The sequence below is a fragment of the Eubalaena glacialis genome, chromosome 2 (assembly GCF_028564815.1).
Source record: "Eubalaena glacialis isolate mEubGla1 chromosome 2, mEubGla1.1.hap2.+ XY, whole genome shotgun sequence".
Taxonomy (NCBI): Eukaryota; Metazoa; Chordata; class Mammalia; order Artiodactyla; family Balaenidae; genus Eubalaena; species Eubalaena glacialis.
In genome coordinates this window covers 35,747,594-35,768,817 of record NC_083717.1, presented here as the reverse complement: position 1 = coordinate 35,768,817, position 21,224 = coordinate 35,747,594, and the positions used below count along the sequence as shown (strand labels likewise).

The following is a 21,224-nucleotide window of genomic DNA, read 5'->3' as shown; positions in this document are numbered from 1 at the left end:
CTATCTATTTTACATTTGGTAGTGTATATATGTCCATGCCACTCTCTCACCCTGTCACATCTTACCCCTCCCCCTCCCCATATCCTCAAGTCCATTCTCTAGTAGGTCTGTGTCTTCATTCCCGTCTTGCCACTAGGTTCTTCATGACCTTTTTTTCCCCCTTAGATTCCATATATATGTGTTAGCATACTGTATTTGTTTTTCTCTTTCTGACTTACTTCACTCTGTATGACAGACTCTAATTCCATCCACCTCACTACAAATACCTCCATTTCATTTCTTTTTATGGCTGAGTAATATTCCATTGTATATATGTGCCACATCTTCTTTATCCATTCATCTGTTGATGGACACTTAGGTTGCTTCCATGTCCTGGCTATTGTAAATAGAGCTGCAATGAACATTTTGGTACATGACTCTTTTTGAATTATGGTTTTCTCAGGGTATATGCCCAGTAGTGGGATTGCTGGGTCGTATGGTAGTTCTATTTTTAGTTTTTTAAGGAGCCTCCATACTGTTCTCCATAGTGGCTGTATCAATTTACATTCCCACCAACAGTGCAAGAGGGTTCCCTTTTCTCCACACCCTCTCCAGCATTTATTGTTTCTAGATTTTTTGATGATGGCCATTCTGACCGGTGTGAGATGATATCTTTGTAGTTTTGATTTGCATTTCTCTAATGATTAATGATGTTGAGCATTCTTTCATGTGTCTGTTGGCAATCTGTATATCTTCTTTGGAGAAATGTCTATTTAGGTCTTCTGCCCATTTTTGGATTTGGTTGTTTGTTTTTTTGTTATTGAGCTGCATGAGCTGCTTGTAAATCTTGGAGATTAATCCTTTGTCAGTTGCTTCATTTGCAAATATTTTCTCCCATTCTGAGGGTTGTCTTTTGGTCTTGTTTATGGTTTCCTTTGCTGTGCAAAAGCCTTTAAGTTTCATTAGGTCCCATTTGTTTATTTGTGTTTTTATTTCCATCTCTCTAGGAGCTGGGTCAAAAAGGATCTTGCTGTGATTTATGTCATAGAGTGTTCTGCCTATGTTTTCCTCTAAGAGTTTGATAGTGTCTGGCCTTATACTTAGGTCTTTAATCCATTTTGAGTTTATTTTTGTGTATGGTGTCAGGGAGTGTTCTAATTTCATACTTTTACATGTACCTGTCCAATTTTCCCAGCACCACTTATTGAAGAGGCTGTCTTTTCTCCACTGTATATGCTTGCCTCCTTTTTCAAAGATAAGGTGACCATATGTGTGTGGGTTTATCTCTGGGCTTTCTATCCTGTTCCACTGATCTATATTTCTGTTTTTGTATCAGCACTCTTTTTAAACAGCCTTTTTGAAGTTTGCTAACTTATGATGACAAGGTTCACCTTACCTTTCTCTGATGCATGTTCAGAGGTCTCCTCTTCGCTTCATATTACCAGACTCCTCTCACACAGCGATTCTCAGAGAGGGCCTTAGATAGTTTTGTATGAAAGAAAGTCTGTAAATCTGATGTATTCAGGGGCTGGGGTACGGGCTTCCCAACCTCTGACTGGTGAACACTACCCTCCTTTCTTTCTGCCATGCAGTCTTTGTTTTTAATATTCTGTTTTTTAGAGCAGTTTTAGGTTCAGAACAAAATTGAGTGGAGAGTACAGAGAGTAACCCTGTACCTCCTGCCCCCACAGATGCACAGCCTGCCACTATTAATAGCCTGCACCAGAGGGTACATGTGTCACAATGGGTGACTTGACACTGACACAGCATAATCACCCAAAGTCCATGGTTTACATTAGGGTGCACTCTTAGCGTTGTTGTCCCTGCAGGGTTTATAAACTACAAAGCCTTTCTGTCTCATTCTCTGGTCTTATTCTCCACAACAGGGACATGCAGGGAGACAGGATGGAGATGGGACGGGGTGGGGGTGGAAATTTTGTCTCCAAATGCCCTCTTTCCTTCATCCGATTTATCCAAGTTTGGCTTAGTGGAAATTCATTCTAAATCTGGCAGATGGTTAAATAATAATATTACTAGTTTCCAGTGCTGTTAAAATGTTGTGTGACTGTGTGTGTGTGTGTGTGTGAATTATGTAGAGTTTATCCTGGAACATACTTTATTAACAAGTTCTCTTTTCCAGAGAATATTTGTTGCAGAAATGATTTCATGAAAATTCATTTAATGATGCTTTATTAATATGACTAATATATCAATTCAACATAATTTTCCCTAATTAATATGAAAGTAAATAAAAACAAACCACTTCCACATAATGAAAAATATTTTAACCAAATGTTGACGGACTTGTTCTCAGTTAAGTATATATTTTGAAACAGTTCTAAAGCTACTAAAGACTAAAAAGATAAAATAAATCATATTATCCCATAATGCATCATTGATCAAAGAAAAAACACCCACTAAGAGTTTAATTCATTAGGGAAGTCTCAGCATTTATAACTGCAGTCTGTTCTTTCTACTTCACTTAATGGCACCATTCCTTCCCTCCTTCCCTTCTTGGCATTTCTCTTCACACTGGAGGAGGAGGAGGACATAATTGTGCCCATACCAAGCTTGATTCTTCTTCTGCACCGTGATTCTGGGAGCAGCAATTAGGTGCATAATTACCTGAGGTTACCGTGAAAATTTTCTTCAGAGCTGTCAGTCATTCCTTAAACTACTCTCACAAATGCTTTTTCCTTTTCGGCAGTACTGTCATTTGAACCACATTATTCCCCCCATCCAAGCTCTCCATTCTCTGTAACAACTTCTAGGGTGCTTGTGAAGCTTTAGAGGGCAAGTCTCGTCTCAGAAATCATACTACTCGTAAGCTCGAAGCAGATTAGGTTATTTTACAATCCTTGCTACAGGACAGAAAGTGAGTGTTGAGTAGGTAATTCTCCTAATTTGAAAACAGAGAAACAGGTACAGAAAGAGATTGAGTGACTTATTAACAATCCCTGACATTTGGTTAGCACTTTTACTTTATGCATTATGTTGTATCACATGACCTGATGCTCAGAGCAAAACTTTTGAGAGGTAGGCAGAGCAGATATTCTTTTACAAATGAAGACATTGAGCCTCAAAGACAAGAGTCACTTGCCTAGGATGGCACAAGTAGAAACTGGTGTCATTGGAACTTGAACTCAGGTGCTTTGATTCCCAACCCACAGAGCCTTTACTTGTCACACCACAATGCCTCTTTCTAACTTGAACACAGCGAGGAGTGGTGCAGCCATCTTGACACTGCCAACCAAAACTTGACTCAGGGTACACTATGCAGATGCCTTGAAATCTAAGGAAAAAAATACTGTTGTCTTGAAAAAAGAATCCATGTATCATTTTCAATGAAAAGAATCCATGTATCATTTTCAATGGTGTTCTATTAGTCCTAAGGCACTTATAAATAACTCATATATGAGTAACCCTATAATTGCCATAATTATAAACACACGTACAAATGATAGTAGATTGAGACAAGCTACCAGAAAGTATGTTTGGATTAAAATAGTTCGGATGGGAATGTACAATATGCAACTCTCAGAACACATATTAAAGAACAATCTTGGTTAAAATATTAATACAAAATGGGTTTTAAAATCCTGATTTCCTGTAACAAAATTTCTAAATCTAAAAATTTAAAACATGATTTTTTTCCAGCTCTCATAAACTTTTTTTTCTACCATAGAAAATTGGTTTTGCCCTTGGGAAACCAACGTTCTGTTAGTTAGCTTCCTTTTAAACATGATTTGATGATTAGAAGGCCTTCGCCGTGGGAGCAATCGTGTGGAAGAATTTATGACCTCGGGAATTTGTATTTTCAAAGATATAACCTGGAGGAGAAGGATAACTAGCAGGGCAGATTTCCTGTTTCTTTGGTGCACACTCGGGAGAGTACACGGTTACATCATCAAATGGAATAGAGCTCTTAAAGGGAACATTTACAGGTTTGCAACTCTCTGTTGGAATCAATTCATGTGGCATATAGTGAGATCTGAAAGTGCTCAAACTATCAAATTTTCCAGATGGGTTGGGGATCTGCTGCTCCTGCTTAATAAGTCTTTGACAACAACTTTCCCGCGCTGGAAAATCTTCCTTCGTGGTGCTTTTTCCTTGGAAAGGAAAACTGTTATTTCTTCTACGAGAAACTGGCCTGATGGGAAGGAACAACACGTCTGGCCTCATATGGAACATAATCGATGTGGCTTGTGCTGTGTAATTGCACGATACCTGCGGGAGGGACATACTCTTGTACTTTCTTGACTTCGGGTGGTGGGATTTCCCATGGTTGAAAACTGTCACGGAATTCAGTGCTTCCTTCAAATTCAGCATTTTGGAACACTCTGGTGTATGGAGGTCTGCAGATGTTTCCATTTTCACCAACAAGACCCTGAAAGTCATATCGGTGAGTTGTGAGATCCTCAAGAGGTTGGTTGGTTGGTTGGCTTGTAAACTTCTTTTGGCCTTGCAAACTTGAACTCTAGCTGATGAGGTACATAATCAAGGCGATGACTTGTATCACCATTAAGGGGACTGTAGAACGTTTGACTGCAGGGCTGGGTTTAAAGCTTTGCCTAGGCTTTATCTCACAAGGAACACAGTCATCCTGAAATGTAGTTGTACTTCCCAATTTCACAGTAGGGGGATAGTAAGTTTGTTCTTGTTTATAAAGTTCACTTTTCCGAATGTCCCAAGCTCTATAATCATCTTGAAAATTAAAAAACACAAAAAGAGCATGTTTAAATACTGAAGAAAACCACCACCTTCTAAAAATCATGACTGACTTTTCTCATTGCCATCCTTTCATTTCTTTTAGAAATCTGAACACCAATCAAGCATGAAGTTTCACTGATTCCCGAGATTTACTCTTTTTTCTTCACTTCCACTTTCCTTTCCCTATCTCTCCACTTTAATACGTGTAACTTTCCACTTTAAGATTCTTGTGATTACATCAGGGAATGGAACATCTGAGACTGATTGTTGATAGTTTTTGAAAGCCAAGAAGGTTGTGTTTTGGGTGAAGACAGAGTTTAGGAGATTATGGTTGTGTTCCCAGGAACTCGCTGGGATTTTTGCTCTAACTTACAAAATGCTAAAGTAAAACATGAAATCTAGGGATTACCATAAAATCAAGGGCCCTGATGTGTGGGCGAAAATGATGTAGGTATTACTCCTTGCTTTGGAGGGACTCCTCAAAGAAGAGAAAATTTCAACTCCATTGTACCCTAGGAAGCCTACTGGACTCCCTGAGCAAAGACACAGGCTACAGGGTAACTTGTACTGTCCCAGAAAGATCACTGGCTTCAACTTTTCCTCTGGAGGAAACGGGCTTCAAGGCATTCCTGAACGATAAAGGGTCATCTAGAGGTGAGGGGCCAAAACTGAGTGCTTTCTAAAGTGTTAGAAATTGTATGTGGAATTTAGAAATGAACATCAGAGCTGAGTCTGGTATTTAGTGTTAAATACCTTAATTCTGCTTCTTGCAGCTTACCTAGACCATGGATGGAAAACTGAAGAGCTTATATTTCAACTGAGGGTTATTTAGGTTTTCCATTTCTAGATAAGAAAGGTGGAAAGCTGAGAAATACTACAGAATTGACTTCACCCCAAAATATGTATTTCTAAATACCAAAAATTAATTTATAAAAGGCAGAAGATATACAAAATAAAGAATTAGAGTCTAGGCTAAAGTCCATGCACTGTTTATTGGAAAGGCCAAAACTCAAATGCTTGTTATGTGGATACCTCCTTTGAAGAGACAAAGTCCTCAGCCATAGGCATTTCTGCCAAGATTGCCAAGTCTTAAACCAAATGATTACTCCCACCACCCTCAAGCTGCAAATGTGTGAATGAGAGTGGATACCTGACCTAAGAGCAGGCGATCTGTAGGATAGTAGAGACCTGGCAAGAAACAACTTGGCAAGAAAAGATGATCTAGGTCAAGCTCATGCTCGTTCTTGTGAGCCTAAATTTGAAAATACAGAGCCAGATAAAAGTGGGAGAAGAATGTAGAAGGATGCCATGAAGCAGAAGTGGAGAGCTATGGTAAGTTGAAGACTTCAAAATAGACTTGTAAGGAAACAGAGATGATACATAGTCAGAGGAGGCCAGTTAGTAGAATGGCAGTCAGAGAAGACGTGTAAAGGGAAGTGAAGATGCTGTGAGAGAAGCCATGTAGCTCATGGCAGAGATGGAGGGAGCAGCTCTTCCCTCAAGCTTCCTCTGTACCCGATAGCTTTCCGTTTCCAGTTCACATAGAGCTTTACCATAAACTCGCTTTTTCTTGAGGCACCAAGAAGGAATCTCTGTTGTTTGCAATCTAAAGTATAAAGTTATAGCACTATTTTTCAGTAACTAAAAGGAAACCATAGGATGCTATTGAAGACCTATGGTTCCCTATAAACATACAGGGAGAGCCTTTGTTGCCAAAATGTCTACAAGAAAATGATGTTAATTTCATGAGAGAAAAAGAGAGTATTTCTCCCTTAACAAACAACTTTGGTTTTCAAAAAGGAAGGAAGAATTTGGAGACTGAGAGACAAGATTTGACAGCATGTATTAGCAAGAATATCAATTTCAGATAACTGCAGAAAATTGATTTGCCTCTCATAAATATTCCTATGCTCATATGCCTAGAAAATTTATTATTTGCTCTAGAATATTTATTAATAACAATCTATAGCAATGCCTTAAAACATCACAGTCTTTATTAACATCATCTATTCTTAGTATCTTATGACACTTATGGAAAGAAAATATAATGCCATCCACATCTAACAATGCAGTCTGCTCATTTGGCAGCTACAGTATTACCCTTGTTAGATAAGGGCAATTCAGTTTCCTCAGCTCATTCTTTTGCTTTCTAGCCACTAAAATCTAGACAGGAAGCTTGCTTTCCTATGAACAGTTTTAAGTCCATGAGGTGCTTGCATGTGTTTGCTCACCATGAACATTTCTATGCAGAAGTCCATCTCCATCCTTATATAGCGAGCTGTTCTAGGTTCTTCTTTGAGGACAAAAGTCCTCAGCTGCATATGTGAGTTCTTTCTTTTAGTAGTTGGGACTCTGTTCCCTGTGTTGTCTTATGGCACCAAGGAATTGGGGCCAATTTTTATAAAGTCAGAGGGCTCTATCCTTTCTTTCTCAATCTACACATCATCAAACGAACCTCACAGTTTTAACCCTACCTATAAGCTGATGACTCCCAAACTTGAATCTCCACTCCAGACCTCCCTTCAAATCCAAACTAACATATCTATCTTCCTACTAGACATCTCTATTCAGATATCCAAGAGGTAAACTGAAGTTTAGTATGCCCCAACTGAATTCACCATCTTGCTCAGACTCATATTCCCCACAAATAATACAACAACAAGAAAACACTATTTTGAATTTGGTATCTCAGGTAAACGTTTCACCCAGCTAATCTTCTCTCCCTCACTCCCTTCTCCCTGTTTCAAGTGGTTTTCAAGTCCTGTCAATTTTACTTCCTAAATTTTAATTTTTGCCTTCTTGAGGCAAACATGGAATGAATAGCAACCTGATGAAATCATCAAAGATAAGAATAATAGAAGAAACAATAATGTAAGATAAGGTTCTACAGAGTCTATAGTGAGATCCTTATTTTCATTCTTGATATCTGTAATTAGCGTCTTTTTTTTTCTTGGTCAGTGTGGTTAGGGTTATTCAACTTTATTATCTTTTAACAGATTCAGCTTTTGGTTTCATCGATTTTCTCATTGTTTTTCTGTTTACAGATTCATTGATTGCTGCTCTTCATTATTTCTTTCCATCTACTTTGCTTTGGGTTTAATTTGCTCATTTTTCTAGTTTCATAAGATGGACCCTTAAGCTATTGATTTAAGACTGTCTTCTTTTCTAATACATTTAATGCTATAAATTTCCCTCTAAGCATTGCTTTAGATACATCCCACACATTTTAATATCGTATTTTTTCATTTTCATTAATTAAATATTTAGGGCTTTGTGGGCCATATGGTCTGTGTTGCAACTACTCAGTTCTGACACTGTAGCATGAAAGCAGCCATAGATAATATGTAAATGAATGGCATTGCTGTGTTTCAATAAAATGTTACTTTTTGTGCAATTTATAATTTGTATTTGAAAGCTGGATATTGTGTGTAGCACAGTAGAGACTGGGATAAATAGTATTTATGTCCAGAAATGGATATACATCTTCATTTGCCAGGCCTTTAGTGAGGGGGGTAAGTCAGCTCAATCAGTAGTTGAGCTAGGTTTGGCTTTTGTTGTTGCTAGGCTTACCTTCAGTGTACCATCAGCTTTAAATTCCTTTGGCATTATCTTGTGCTTTGGGGCGGGGGGGGGGGGGGAGGGCTGGTTTTCTGAATTTCTGTGCCATCCTCAGCTTTAGGCATTCTCTTTGCACCTGCACCTCAGAGAATGTCTCTCTGTAACCTTGCGTCTCTCCAATGGTACACTGTTGTTGCTTGTTATTCAGTGCTCAGTAATCTGGTGGGTGTGTGTGTGGAGGGGGTGTTCCTCTGTTGTCCAGGTCCAGGCTCAATCTTTTTATTTTTTAATAAATTTATTTATTTTAGTTTTGGCTGCATTGGGTCTTTGCTGCGTACAGGCTTTCTTTAATTGAATTTATCTTTAGAATTTATAATTTCAGAATTTATCTTTAGTTGGTTTTCAGAAGTCTGACGACACTTGCCAGACGTGGCTTTGTGTTTATTTTGGGGTTAGTTGAGCTTCTTGAATCTGGAGTCTGATTCCTTCATCAATTTTGGAAATTTCTTGACCATCACCTCTTTAAATATTTCCTGATTCTTCATAGGTCTCATAATGTTTTACTCTATGCTGGATGTCATGTATAAGAAAACCATAGAAACTAAAATCGATGTTATTTTCAACAGAAGACAGCTTGCTCTTTCCTATGTTACAAAGATAAGATATGGGGCAGGTCACCTTGATCCAGTCAGGAACCGAGCACGGCTGGCATTTGGCGGCACCTTCAGTTAGACACAGTCTTCCTCTAGTTACAAGTTTCTCAAGGACAAGACCTGTGATGTGTTTGTGGTAGAGCCTTCATTCTAGTGGGACTTTCTCCCCTAAGCACCTGCTCCCAAGTGAGACTGGGATGTTTCTGTGGGCTCTTTCTAGCCCAGTCCTCTAGCCCACCATGCCCACTAATCACTCAGCAGACACCCCACATGGGAAACCAGCCACACATCTGGGGTATTTACAGATTCCAGTTGGTCACACCGGCCTACATGTCAGGTGCTCCACTGGTTTCCCTTCCCCTAGGAGGGTTCCGCTGCTGATGCTACCCTAATCTTCAGCCCTGGCCTAGACTTGACAAATGCTCCCAGAGAAGTACACAGTTGGCCATCTCAGCTCATCTAGGAAGGGCTCCCCTGTCTCTGTAATTTTAGTTCTTTGCTTCCATTAAAAAAATATTTTTTAAAATTTATGTATTTTTTTAGGCTGTTTCAGTGGAAGTAATGGCTTTCTGCCATCTGCTATATCCTATCTGGTAGCAGAACTCAAAAATTTTTAGTGGCTACGAGAAAAATGTTAAGCTCCTCAGTCTGACAACCAAGACTTCACAATCTGACCTCAACCTACATTTTTAGAACTATACACCAATCTCTCAGGTCCTGAAATTCTCTGGTTCCCACCATGTTCACTGAACCCTCTTATTTTTCTGGCTTTATGATTTTTTTGCTCATCTCATCCTAGTTTTTAGGATGTCCCTCCTCTTTCTATATATCAATACTTACTAGTCTGTGATGCATTCCCAGACTAGCCTGCAGTGATATCCTGCTTAGTCTAAGTGTTCGAAGCCCTAATTGTTCCATTAATTTTCTAGTGAATTATTCGCCCCTCCTTGTGATATCTCATATTTTTATTTCTCGTATGACTATTTAATTCTTCAGGCTAGTATTGCTCTTTTTTCTCAACTCAACTGTAATGTTTCTAAATGTCAACAACCATGCTCAATTCAGATCTCTCTTCCTTATAGCGTCCAGCACACAGAAGAGTAATCCCTAAAAAGTATCAAATCAAATACTGACCTATTTTCATTACCTACATTTTAATCTGAATGAATTTCTAAAGCAAGGCTGCTAGGGGCAGGTATGTTTCTGTCTAAGAGTCACCAGTTTCATAGAACCACATCTCCAGAATCTAGATGTCACCCTTCTCACCATCTTGTAGAGTTTTTCGTTTTTGTTTTTAATCATATCCCATTTCTGCCTTTGCTCTGTTCTCTAATTCTTAGGTGACAGTGAGAGAGTCTCTTCCCATTGTGATTTCTCTTCAGCTACAGACCTGTCCTTCAGTAGGTATCTACAAAACCTGCAGTACAATCATCACGTAGAATGACGAATTATTCCCTTGGCCCTTAGTATTTGTTGTCTCATGCCTGAAAACCTGGAAATACAAGGATCACTTTTCCTCACCAGGGAAGATGAGGAGAGGGAAGGCCAGAAGGAACCCAGGAATTCTCAACATTGGATTACGGAAGTGGAAGTACAGGAATCTATAGGAAACCCAGGTAATGAGAAGCCAGACCTAGTGTTGGTGTGTATGTGTGTGTGTCATATGTAAATAGTCACAGTATCAAGGAATATCAATATTGTTGTATTTTTAAATAGACTTGGTGGGGAAAAAAAAAAAGAAAATCTTACTATGGTTGTTTAAAAAACCTAGTACAGACATTTCACCAATTATCTTTTATGTTGAATTATTACACAATACACTATCTCCTCTGCATACCAATAAATATATACCTTAGCAATTACTATATGCTATATTAGATTATAACAATATATTTGTTCACCATATGCATTGTCTTAAAAATGTGTCCTTTGTATAGATCTCCCTCCTGGGCTGACATATAGATCACAGCATACTGATACCATATACTTTATAGTTACCCATTAAACTGGTAAGAGTGACATTTAAAGAAAAAGTATGTATTCAGCTATTACCGGTTTAAAGTATAAATCATTACTTTTATTGTGGATGGCATCACTCTTACAAAAGGGTTTTATATTAGGACATACCCATTCAGTTATATCACATAACTAGTGAAAAGGCTTTAAGCCTAAATATGCAATTACGTTATTAACAAACAAAAAAAAAAAAATAGAAAAAATATGAACTAACAAGATAGCCTATTGTTTAAAAATAAAGGACCCCACTCCCTGCCAAAAAGCAACAGACTATTATAAAATCAGATTGATTTTTGGAAAGAAACCGGTCATACGTTGTACAGCCCTTACTCTTCCAAGTCAGTTGCCAGGAGGCAGAAGGTATTCCATGCTGGAAGTCTTGGAGGAGCAGGTTGACTATGTGGTGCTCCAACACTGTCTCACTGGGTGGACAAGCCTACTGTATTCTGAGGTTCAGTATCAGGGACCATCTGCTAATAGATGCAAGCTTCATCCTCTATTCCAGCCTTTATCAGTATAAAGGGAGTATTTTGGTTCTCTACCTGCTAACTCTTTTGCTTTATCGGTTGGTTCAGAACTTGAATGGAGAAGAGGGTTGCTCTTAATTTGACTTTCTCAAAGGCTCCAGTATGCTCAGTAAAGTTTCAACTCATTCTGGGATGGAAGGAAAGGAACAGTGCCGACTAAATGTGGCATAATGTGACAAATATGACATAATGCTTGTTCAGTGGTATCCTTTGTTTTCATGGTTTGAGAGAAAACTAATTAAGTGTCTGAATTTGGACAAGAATCCAGGTCTCTTAACTCTCCATCAAGCAGTCTGTTTTTTTCTCCTATACAATATTATTTGGACAACAGAGAAAAAAGTTTTTTCCTAAGCCACGGAGACTTACGTTTGGTAATGCACCAAAATCATGATTTGATGTTAGATCTCAAAGCTGGAAGTAAGTTTTTGTTTTTTGGCTCTTTAATTTTTGAAATGGCAAGTTACCTTTATAGGTTGGGACAGTATCCCACTTCCCTTTTTTAACTTGTCTCTCCAAAGGCCGAGCTATTGCCACACGCTGCACTTTACAAGAATTAAGATGCCGTTTGTAGGTAGTACCAAGATCAATCTCCCCCTGCTTTGGTTTATACTCTTCTGGTGCATGGCGAGGCTGTTTGACTATTTCATAAGGACGAGAATCCGACCTGAAATATATACATTTGAAACATAGCTTCACAGGTTCTTTTATTTCTAAGTATTTCAATGCAGTATGAAAATTTTCCAGACTTTTTTTTACTTGAAAAGTCTAAGAAGATATTAAAATGGTCATGGTTGATAAGCTACTTGAAAGAGATTATTGAATTCCTTTATGTCCTATCCAGTGACTAAATATAAGAAAAATAAATGTCAAAAATCCTAGTTTTCAAAACATCTTTACAGTGGATCCTCAGTTAATTGGATCTTACATAAATAAAATCTTCAAATAATTGAATTTTTTCCTAACCTGGAAGGAAATCTCAGGTTAAAGATTTAATGAATTGAAAACAATTTTAACTATATCGCCTGGGTCCACTTTGTCAAAATCCTTATTCATCCTATTAAAGACTGTAATAAACTATTTGGGCATGCAAGAGTTGCCTGAAATGTTAAAGGTACAATTATTGGAGTAAAAGTTTGAAGGTCTCCACCGTTGCTAGGTAAGTAAAATAAGCTCTCTCTGAAATGAAAAGAAAATGGATAGCACTAAAAATTAAAGTGGTTACAGAGCATTTCAAAAACCCTAAATTATAGAAAGCTGATGTATGAGTTCCTAGAAAGCAAGAAACTCTCTTTATTGATATTTTTATACTTAATGCCTAAGATTGTACCTTGACTATAGTGTACACAGTAAGAAAATAGAGAAAAGAACCCAATGAATTGACAAAGATCAAAAAAGCTGAGTCCAAACGAAAAGTTTAGGCTTAAAAGGACTTTTTTGTCTTTCACACACTGAATAAATAGTGAGTGCCTACTATGAGCTAGTAGGCATTGTAACAGGTTTCTGGAAATAGAGTGCTGAGATAAGAATAGACATAGTTCCTGCTTTCATGGAACACTGAAACTAATCTAATGATAAATAATAGGCAGATGCTTTGAGAACGTACATAGGGGACTTTTACCTAGCCTGAAAACTGAATGAGTGTCAGTGAAGGCTTTTCAGAGTGATAACTGAGTTGAGATGTATAGGTTGAATAGGCATTAATTAGGGTAAAGAGGCAGGAAAAATTCCACGCAGGTAACGTAGGATCTTGGAAGGCTCTGTGACAAGAGAAGCCTGGTGCTTTCAAGAAATGAAAAATGTCCTATGAGGTGTAACCGTAAGAGTGCAAAGGGCATTACAGTGAAAATAAATCAGAGAAGAAAGCAGGGAGCAAACAATGAAGGGATTTTGGTATACATTAAATATAATGGGAAAATATAACAGCAGTTTTAGCAGGGAGGTGACAGGATTAGATCTGCATTTTAAAAGGTCATCTTGCTCAACATCACTAATTATTTAGAGAAATGCAAATCAAAACTACAATGAGGTACCACCTCACACCAGTCAGAATGGCCACCATTAAAAAGTCTATGAATAAAAAATGCTGGAGAGGGTGTGGAGAAAAGGGAACCCTCCTACACTGTTGGTGGGAATGTAAGTTGGTGCAGCCACTATGGAAAACAGTGTGGCAGTTCCTCAGAAAACTAAAAATAGAATTACCATATGATCCAGCAATCCCACTCCTGGGCATATATCCGGACAAAACTCTAATTCAGAAAGATACATGCACTCCTATGTTCATAGCAGCACTATTCACAATAGCCAAAACATGGAAACAACCTAAATGTCCATCGACAGATGAATGGATAAAGAAGATGTGGTACATGTATACAATGGAATACTACTCAGCCATAAAAAAGATCAAAATAATGCCATTTGCAGCAATATGGATGCAACTAGAGATTATCATACTAAGTGAAATAACTCAGAAAGAGAAAGACAAATACTATGTGGTATCACTTATATGTGGAATCTAAAGTATGGCACAAATGAACCTATCTACAGAACAGAAACAGATTGACAGACATAGAGAACAGACTTGTGGTTGCCAAGGGGGGTGGGGGATGGGGGAGGGATGGACTGGGAGTTTGGGATTAGCAGATGTAAACTTTTTTTTTTTTTTTTTTAATTTATTTTGGCTGCACCGGGTCTTAGCTGCAGCATGCGGGATCTCCAGTTGTGGCATGCAGGTTTCCCAGTTGTGGCACGTGAACAGTGAGCTGCGGCATCCACGTGGGATCTAGTTCCCCGACGAGGGTTGGAACCCGGGCCCCCTGCCCTGGGAGCACAGAGTCTTACCCACTGGACCACCAAAGAAGTCCCAACAGATGTAAAATATCATATATAGGATGGATAAACAACAAGGTCCTACTGTATAGCACGGGGAACTATAGTCAATATCCTGTCGATAAACCATAATGGAAAAGAATATAAAAAAAGAATGTCTGTATGTGTATAACTGAGTCACTTTGCTGTACAGCAGAGATTGGCACAGCATTGCAAATCAACTATACTTCAATAAAAAAATAAAATAAAAAATAAATAGTACATAAAAAGGTCATCTTGGCTAAAGTTAGAAAACACATCAGAGATGCAAAAGCTAGAGTAGATACAAACATAACCATTAGGAAGCTGCTGCATTCCTCTAGGTTCTGCTCACAATGAAAAGCAGATAAACACAACAGATTTTAGGAGGTTAAGAAAAACAATCAATAGAACTTTTTTTTTTTTTAATTTTATTTATTTATTTATTTATTTTATTTTTGGCTGTGTTGGGTCTTCGTTTCTGTGCGAGGGCTTCCTCTAGTTGCAGCAAGCGGGGGCCACTCTTCATCACGGTGCGTGGGCCTCTCACTATCGTGGCCTCTCTTGTTGCGGAGCAGGGGCTCCAGATGCGCAGGCTCAGTAGCTGTGGCTCACGGGCCTAGTTGCTCCGCGGCATGTGGGATCTTCCCAGACCAGGGCTCGAACCCGTGTCCCCTGCATTAGCAGGCAGATTCTCAACCACTGCGCCACCAGGGAAGCCAATAGAACTTTTTATATATCCCCTTTCCTTCTCATTTTTCTCATTTAACTTAATTCTCATCTTTCTGTTTTCCTCAAGTTGTGACTCAACTAGTCTCTTGCTTCTTACACTGGTTCAACTTAAATCAACTAAATAGTTTAAAGAGTTAAAAACAAAAACAACTTATTAAAACCAGAAGAGTGGGACTGGGATTGACATACACACCCTAATATGTATAAAATGGATAACTAATAAGAACCTTCTGTATAAAAAAATAAATAAAATAAAATTCAAAAATTCAAAAAACAGAAACAAAAAAACCCAGAAGAGTGGGGAGAAAAACAGGTAAAGCAAACAGTTTCTTGATATTTACTTAAATGTTGTTATTCCTTCCATTTTACCACGATATGCTCGAAATTCTTCCTCGGGCTTCAGACTCTGAGGTGGAAGAACACTGCCATACATAGGATAGTTTTCCAAACATTCAGCTGTGGGACAAGACACATCAGAATTTTCATAAATCCTTGTGGTTCCATGTGGGCAATGATGTCGCCTATGCAAACATAAATAACTTATCATAGTTTAACTCACATGAGCAATTGTATATACACATTGCAGAGAAAATGATGTTCTGAGATAGATGGTTGTTTTGACTGATGTAGTGAAAGAAACAGACATTTGAAAAGATTTAGTTACATAGTATGGAAAAAAAAAAAGATTCAAACAGCAAGATGAAAAAGTAGCAGATGCAGGTCAAAATTTCCCTGAAGGGGTCTCTTGACAATCTTGATCCTCCTGAAGAGAGGCAATGTATTGAAATATTAATGCGTTTGTTCTCCTTGTTTTTTTCCCCTCCTTTATTTCAAGCAGGTAGTCAGGACCCTGATATTTCCTTCTTGCAGGACTTTTGGAAGGGCCGAGGATATAAGCTGCCTGAAGTCAACACGTTCTCCTGTCTTTTTAAAAACAATTCATGAAGAGAAGAAATCAGATGTCCTTCTGGAAATGAGGTCCTAAGAGGAAACAGATGGTCCTGGACTGCAAAAGAGGGAAGAGGAGATGATTCCCCAGAGAGAGGAAGGAGGTAGAGGATGAGGGGGAGGGAGTTCTTAGAAGAGCGGGGGTCTTTGCCCCATTCTATCAGTATTCCAGGAGGTGGCCGGATATCAAGAGTTGGCTAGGTGGAACCCTACAACAGTGGCTCCCAGCTTTGCCAAGATTCTTGTACCTCAAACATAAACTTGAAAGCAGCGGTGGCACCACTCTTGAAGGGATTACGTGAACTTCAGCAAGAGACATTTCAGTGGGAAGCATTACCAATGTTTAAAGCCCAGAGAAGACTCCTCTTGCATTGGCAATGCCTCTGCTCCCTGGATCATTTTACTGCTTGGAGAAAAGGGAGCCTCCAACATAATGAAGACTGAAATTTCCTGATAGCTGGATGGGAAAGGAACTTAGGTTGGATAGAAATTAATTTAAAGATTAGAAAAAAAATTAATCAATTTTCTTGCACATCAGGGTTTTCAGATATGAATCAAATCCTCAAAGGTCGACTTACCTTTGAATCTACATCCGATTCGTAATTAAAAACAACATTTACCATGAAACTACGGGGAAACTGCTTTCCATCACCATGTGAAGTGTTTTTCCTTTGGAGGGGATTACTGTACGACAGGACTGACATATTCATAATATTTATTTAGCAAATAGTGGTCTAATCCTTGGGTCAGCAAGGAAGCTGAGGAAGGAGATGACTGCTCACAGGTTAGGCAGGACTCACTGACCAATTCTGGGTTTCAGGAGACTACCTACTACCTTTTCAGTCCGTCAGATCCCAAAGGAAAGCAGTTTGGATGGGACTGGGAACGGGAATATGGTCAGGCCGGGATGGAAAGCTAGGAACAGAAGACAGCGTTAACGCGGGTCGAAAACTCATAGACGTGCACACCGTTCTACTCCCCTTCCGTTTCCTTTTATTTATGTTTTTTAAATTTTGTAGGCATAGGGACTTCCCTGGTGGCGCAGTGGTTGAGAATCTGCCTGCTAATGCAGGGGACGCGGGTTCGAGCCCTGGTCTGGGAGGATCCCACATGCCGCGGAGCAACTAGGCCCGTGAGCCACAGCTACTGAGCCTGCGCGTCTGGAGCCCCTGCTCCGCAACAAGAGAGGCCGCGATAGTGAGAGGCTCGCGCACCGCGACGAAGAGTGGCCCCCGCTTGCCGCAACTAGAGGAAGCCCTCGCACAGAAACGAAAACCCAACACAGCCATAAATAAATAAATAAATAAATAAATTTTGTGGGCATACACTCTCCCCGTCGGATCAGGTCTCCCCACTTGGCAGCCTGACATCCAGCCGCTGCTACACAGGCGTATATCATCCGCCTGGCGCCATAGCATTTCAGTTTGCGCCCCTGGATAGGAGCCGACAAAGCAGAACTGCTTAACCCGCGGTAGCCGGCGGGTGCGCAGCGAGCATCTGCGGACCCGGGGATAAGTGGGACGTCGCTGGGCCCGCGTCCTCCACCTTGGCGGGGCGGCCACTCTGAGGGCTCCGTTCCCCGAGACCCCAGCTCGCTTCCAAGCCACGTCGCGGCCGTTTCTTACCCGCAGGTACAAATCTGACACAGACACCAGGTCCTCATGCTCCCGGCTCCCGGGGTCGGCGCCATAGCTCCTCCGCACCCGCAGCTTCGGCAGCTCCACCGCCCGGGCCTCGGCAACCGCCGGGGCGCGGCTAACGGAGGCACCGCCTGCTTCCGGCGGCACCAGAGACGCGAGCGGGCCAAAGGTCGTGCGTCCTCAGCCCCGCCCCCGGCGCGCGGGCGTTAGGTGGACGCGGTGGTGTGGGCGCCTGCGACGCGCGTGGTGTGGCCGGGCGCTGGCATCCGAGCGCGGCTGGCTGGGCGGCGGGAGCCGGTAAGCGGGCCCGCAGGCGTCCGGACGTCCTCTTCCGCCAACTCCAGGCAGTGGCGGTCCCGGGTCGTCGCGGCGGCAGGGCGGGGACGGGGCTAGGGGCGAGCCCGGGCTGGGAGCGGCTGCCGCCCGAGCGTAGTGTCCGGGCCTAGCCGGCCGTTTCTCAGTGCGGACCCGGGATCCTCAAAGAAAAAGAGAGTGAGGATAAAGGGAATGTAGAGTTGAGGGTTTGTTTTTTCTTTGTTTCCCCAGTGTGGAAAGGAATGGAAGACGTTCAGTGCACCTGCACGTGACCCCAAAATTTAGTCGGGAAGCTGGGTGTTTTACCTCCAGTGAAAACAAGTGGGAGTGATAGGAGAGGCTTGGAAAAAGATCGAGCAGGGGAAGAGAGAGATGTCGGCATCTTCTCTCCCTCCTGCCTAAGACCCTTCCAGTATGTAATCACCGACCTGGAGAAATAATGCCCGTGTACAGAGTATGGGGCAGAGTTCCAGGTGTCACTGTGCACCCAACCCCCACGAGCTTTGTGATTCATCGCAAAGGGCCGATCCGGAAGGATGAGTAAACTCCGCAAGTACAGTCGTGGTACGGTATTTGTTGAAGTGCTCAAATTGGACTTTGGCCTGGGTGGGTCTGTCCCTTCAGTAAGCATCCGTTGGGTTCTTACTTTAAGGGACTCGAGAAGTCTCATCAGCTCCCAGCAGTAGAAACTTTTATCTTTTAACGCCCGGATCTTCAGCCATTTGTAATACATGTTTAATTATTAGTCACAGGAAATAAGTGACCATGGTGCTCAATAGTTTGGATAAGATGATTCAACTCCAGAAAAACACTGCTAACATCAGGAATATCTGTGTTTTGGCTCATGTTGACCATGGTAAGAATCCTTTCTAAATGGCTTATTTTCAGTAATTAAGGGGGTGTGTTTCCGCATGTGTCAGTGGAGTGATGCTGTGGGCAGTTGAGAGTGATGCTTGCTAAGTTGCAAGTCTTATTTCCTTTAAAAGTTTGCTGTGGGAGGAACACAGCTAACTAGTGATTGTTATTCTTCTATGTAGTATATTTTGTTGTCTTTTAAACGAGAAGTTGAGTTTTTACGTATTTGTCAAGTATTTTGAAATGGCTTTGTAATATAACACATCTGTAGTCTTGACATAATGTCCTCAGAACCTGTGTTATGTGATACTGTTTAACTCGTCAGATGTTTATTGAACATCTGCTAAGTTCGAGGTATTTTGCTAGCTATGTCAGAAGGTAGAGATTTATGCACAGGGCACCAGCCCAGCTATATAGAGAGGCGATTTGGGGGTTGAGGCAGCACAACATGAGACAGGCAAAAAGTAGACTCTTAAGGGTTGAGAGAGCTGGAGGGTCGGGAAGCTAGTAATGGGTTAAGAAAAGGGCTTTATAACAGTGTTAGAGATGACCCTTGAAGGGTGATTCAAGGTGGCAGATGGGGACACACATTTCAAGTGGGAATAATGGCAGCAAGGGGAGAATGAAATGTATGTGACCAAAGCACGGGATGTGAGAGGGGGGCAAGGACGCATGGTGCTTAGCTTCTCACAGACATTGCTTTCATACCACAGCATTGCCTCCTGCTAAGCCCGCGTGCTTGGTTTCAGACTGCTTCTTAGTTCACGTAGCCACAGCAAAGTGATAGGATTGGGAGTGTGAAATAAAACCTATATACCATCCTGCAGGTGAGGGAGTAAGAGAGAAAAGTGAAGAGGTAGGCTGGGCTGTATCTTAAAGAGCCCTTGCTGCCAGCTAGGCACTAGGATATGGGTTAAGTGCTCCAGCTCTGGAGTTAGACAACCTGAGTTCAAAACTCCATTTCAAGTTACTTTGCCTTTTTGAGCTTCAGTATACGGCCTCTGTGTACTGGAATAAAAACCAAACCTACCTTATAGCATTGTGAGGATTAAATGATGATAATGAGAAGCCCTTGGCAGGTACGTGCTTTATCATGAAGATGATCATTGGCATTTATTATTAGGTAATAGGAAGCCATTGGGAGAACAGAATAAAGCAGGGATGTTGTAATCAAATAGTACATTAGTAAGAATGGTCCGGTGGAAGTGTTTAGGATGGATTGAAGGGCAGAAAAGAGGTTAGGTGGCTATTGCCATTGATATAATAGTTGAAGTGAAGTAGTTACGGGAACTAAAAGCAGAGGTGATGGATCCCTTTGTAGGTGAAGGCAACTGAGAATGAGTTTTGTATACAAATCTGGTGACTAAGCCTACCCCATGAGTTTCTATAATTATGCTGCTCACGTTTTGAGGACATGAAGTTTGACAAAGGTATTTTTTTTTGCTTTGTGAATTAAATCATGCGGCAAGTCAGTGGCATGTGTGTGTACAGCAAATTACTTTAAAATTTACTATTTAAAAGTATGTTAAGATAATACTGTCCTAGAAAACCTGTGATTCATTTATTCATTCAACAGATAATTCATTGAATGTTTCTTATATGCCAAGCCTTGTTCTGGTCCTAGGGATACAGTTGTGAAGAAAGCAAAGTCCCTGCTTTCTTGACACTTGCATTTGGGGGGATATATGCTCGCCGTACTTAGAATGTTCTACTCCATTGGAAGCAGGAAAGTGACGCTCTAGGGTTATATGCTAATACATAATGTTTAAATGGCAAGCACGTAATACGGTATTAGAGGTCCAAATGGGTACTTGAGTATCGTAAGAATTTCTTTTATTATTAGAGTAGATTCCTGGGTTTATGTTTGGATACTGGGGAGCACTGGTCACTGCAGTGTAGCTGATGCCCTCCATTGGCTTGCAAACAGTAGGAGATATGGGTAAATTTCCTGAACTTCTTTGCCAGATGGGTATTTTCTTCAGACAGTTTAACTGGCAAAAGCCAGCTGAGGCCATACATGGGGAAATATGGCAAAAGATAATGTTCCATTGTTTTGTGGCGATGTTTTACCCAGTATATCATTCAGAGGAAAACGTGATTGCTGTGCTATCCTTTTGCCATGCTGAGCTATCAAGAGTTTAAGTTTATAGGCCTGGACACAGTTATGGATATCTGATGACTGATGTAATAATTACAATAAACTTGATCAAATTCTTTGTCGGACAGATTTGAGTAACTGTAAAAGTTGTTTGTCAGATGTTTTATATTTTGATTGGCACAGTGGTTTGTCTTATCACTTAAGAGTCTGTGCATTTTGCTCTGTGTAAATTACGCCTCAATTAAAAAAATTTTTTCTGTCCTTAAAAAAAATGTTGCTTGACGGATTTTAAAGTGAGGTTGATCCGCAGGGTTGGCAATACAGATTACAGCACTGTGGAGTGCTGGAA

The 21,224-nt window shown here is 40.6% G+C and overlaps 2 protein-coding genes across 6 annotated transcripts in view; one reads left to right on the top strand and one right to left on the bottom strand.

Annotated features, from left to right (window-relative positions):
- Positions 1 to 3,591: 3,591 nt before the first annotated feature.
- LOC133083957 (stabilizer of axonemal microtubules 2-like) lies at positions 3,592 to 17,736 on the bottom strand. The gene is given in 7 exon segments (XM_061179856.1): positions 3,592 to 4,140; positions 4,142 to 4,420; positions 4,422 to 4,510; positions 4,513 to 4,683; positions 11,908 to 12,107; positions 15,361 to 15,540; positions 17,593 to 17,736. Coding segments are annotated over 7 exon segments (1,392 nt in total). The 5' UTR covers positions 17,658 to 17,736; the 3' UTR covers positions 3,592 to 3,732.
- Positions 17,737 to 17,799: 63 nt separating this feature from the next.
- The window catches only part of LOC133083891 (elongation factor-like GTPase 1), a 77,398-nt gene continuing 73,973 nt past the window's right edge, over positions 17,800 to 21,224 (top strand). For all 5 annotated transcript variants that reach the window (XR_009699325.1, XR_009699324.1, XR_009699326.1 and 2 more), the window contains exons 1-2: positions 17,800 to 17,904; positions 18,669 to 18,778. Coding sequence is in view for 1 of the 5 variants with exons in the window: in XM_061179828.1 (XP_061035811.1) it covers positions 18,688 to 18,778 (91 nt within the window). In the remaining 4 variants the exon portion in view is untranslated. The remainder of the gene's footprint in view (positions 17,905 to 18,668; positions 18,779 to 21,224) is intronic.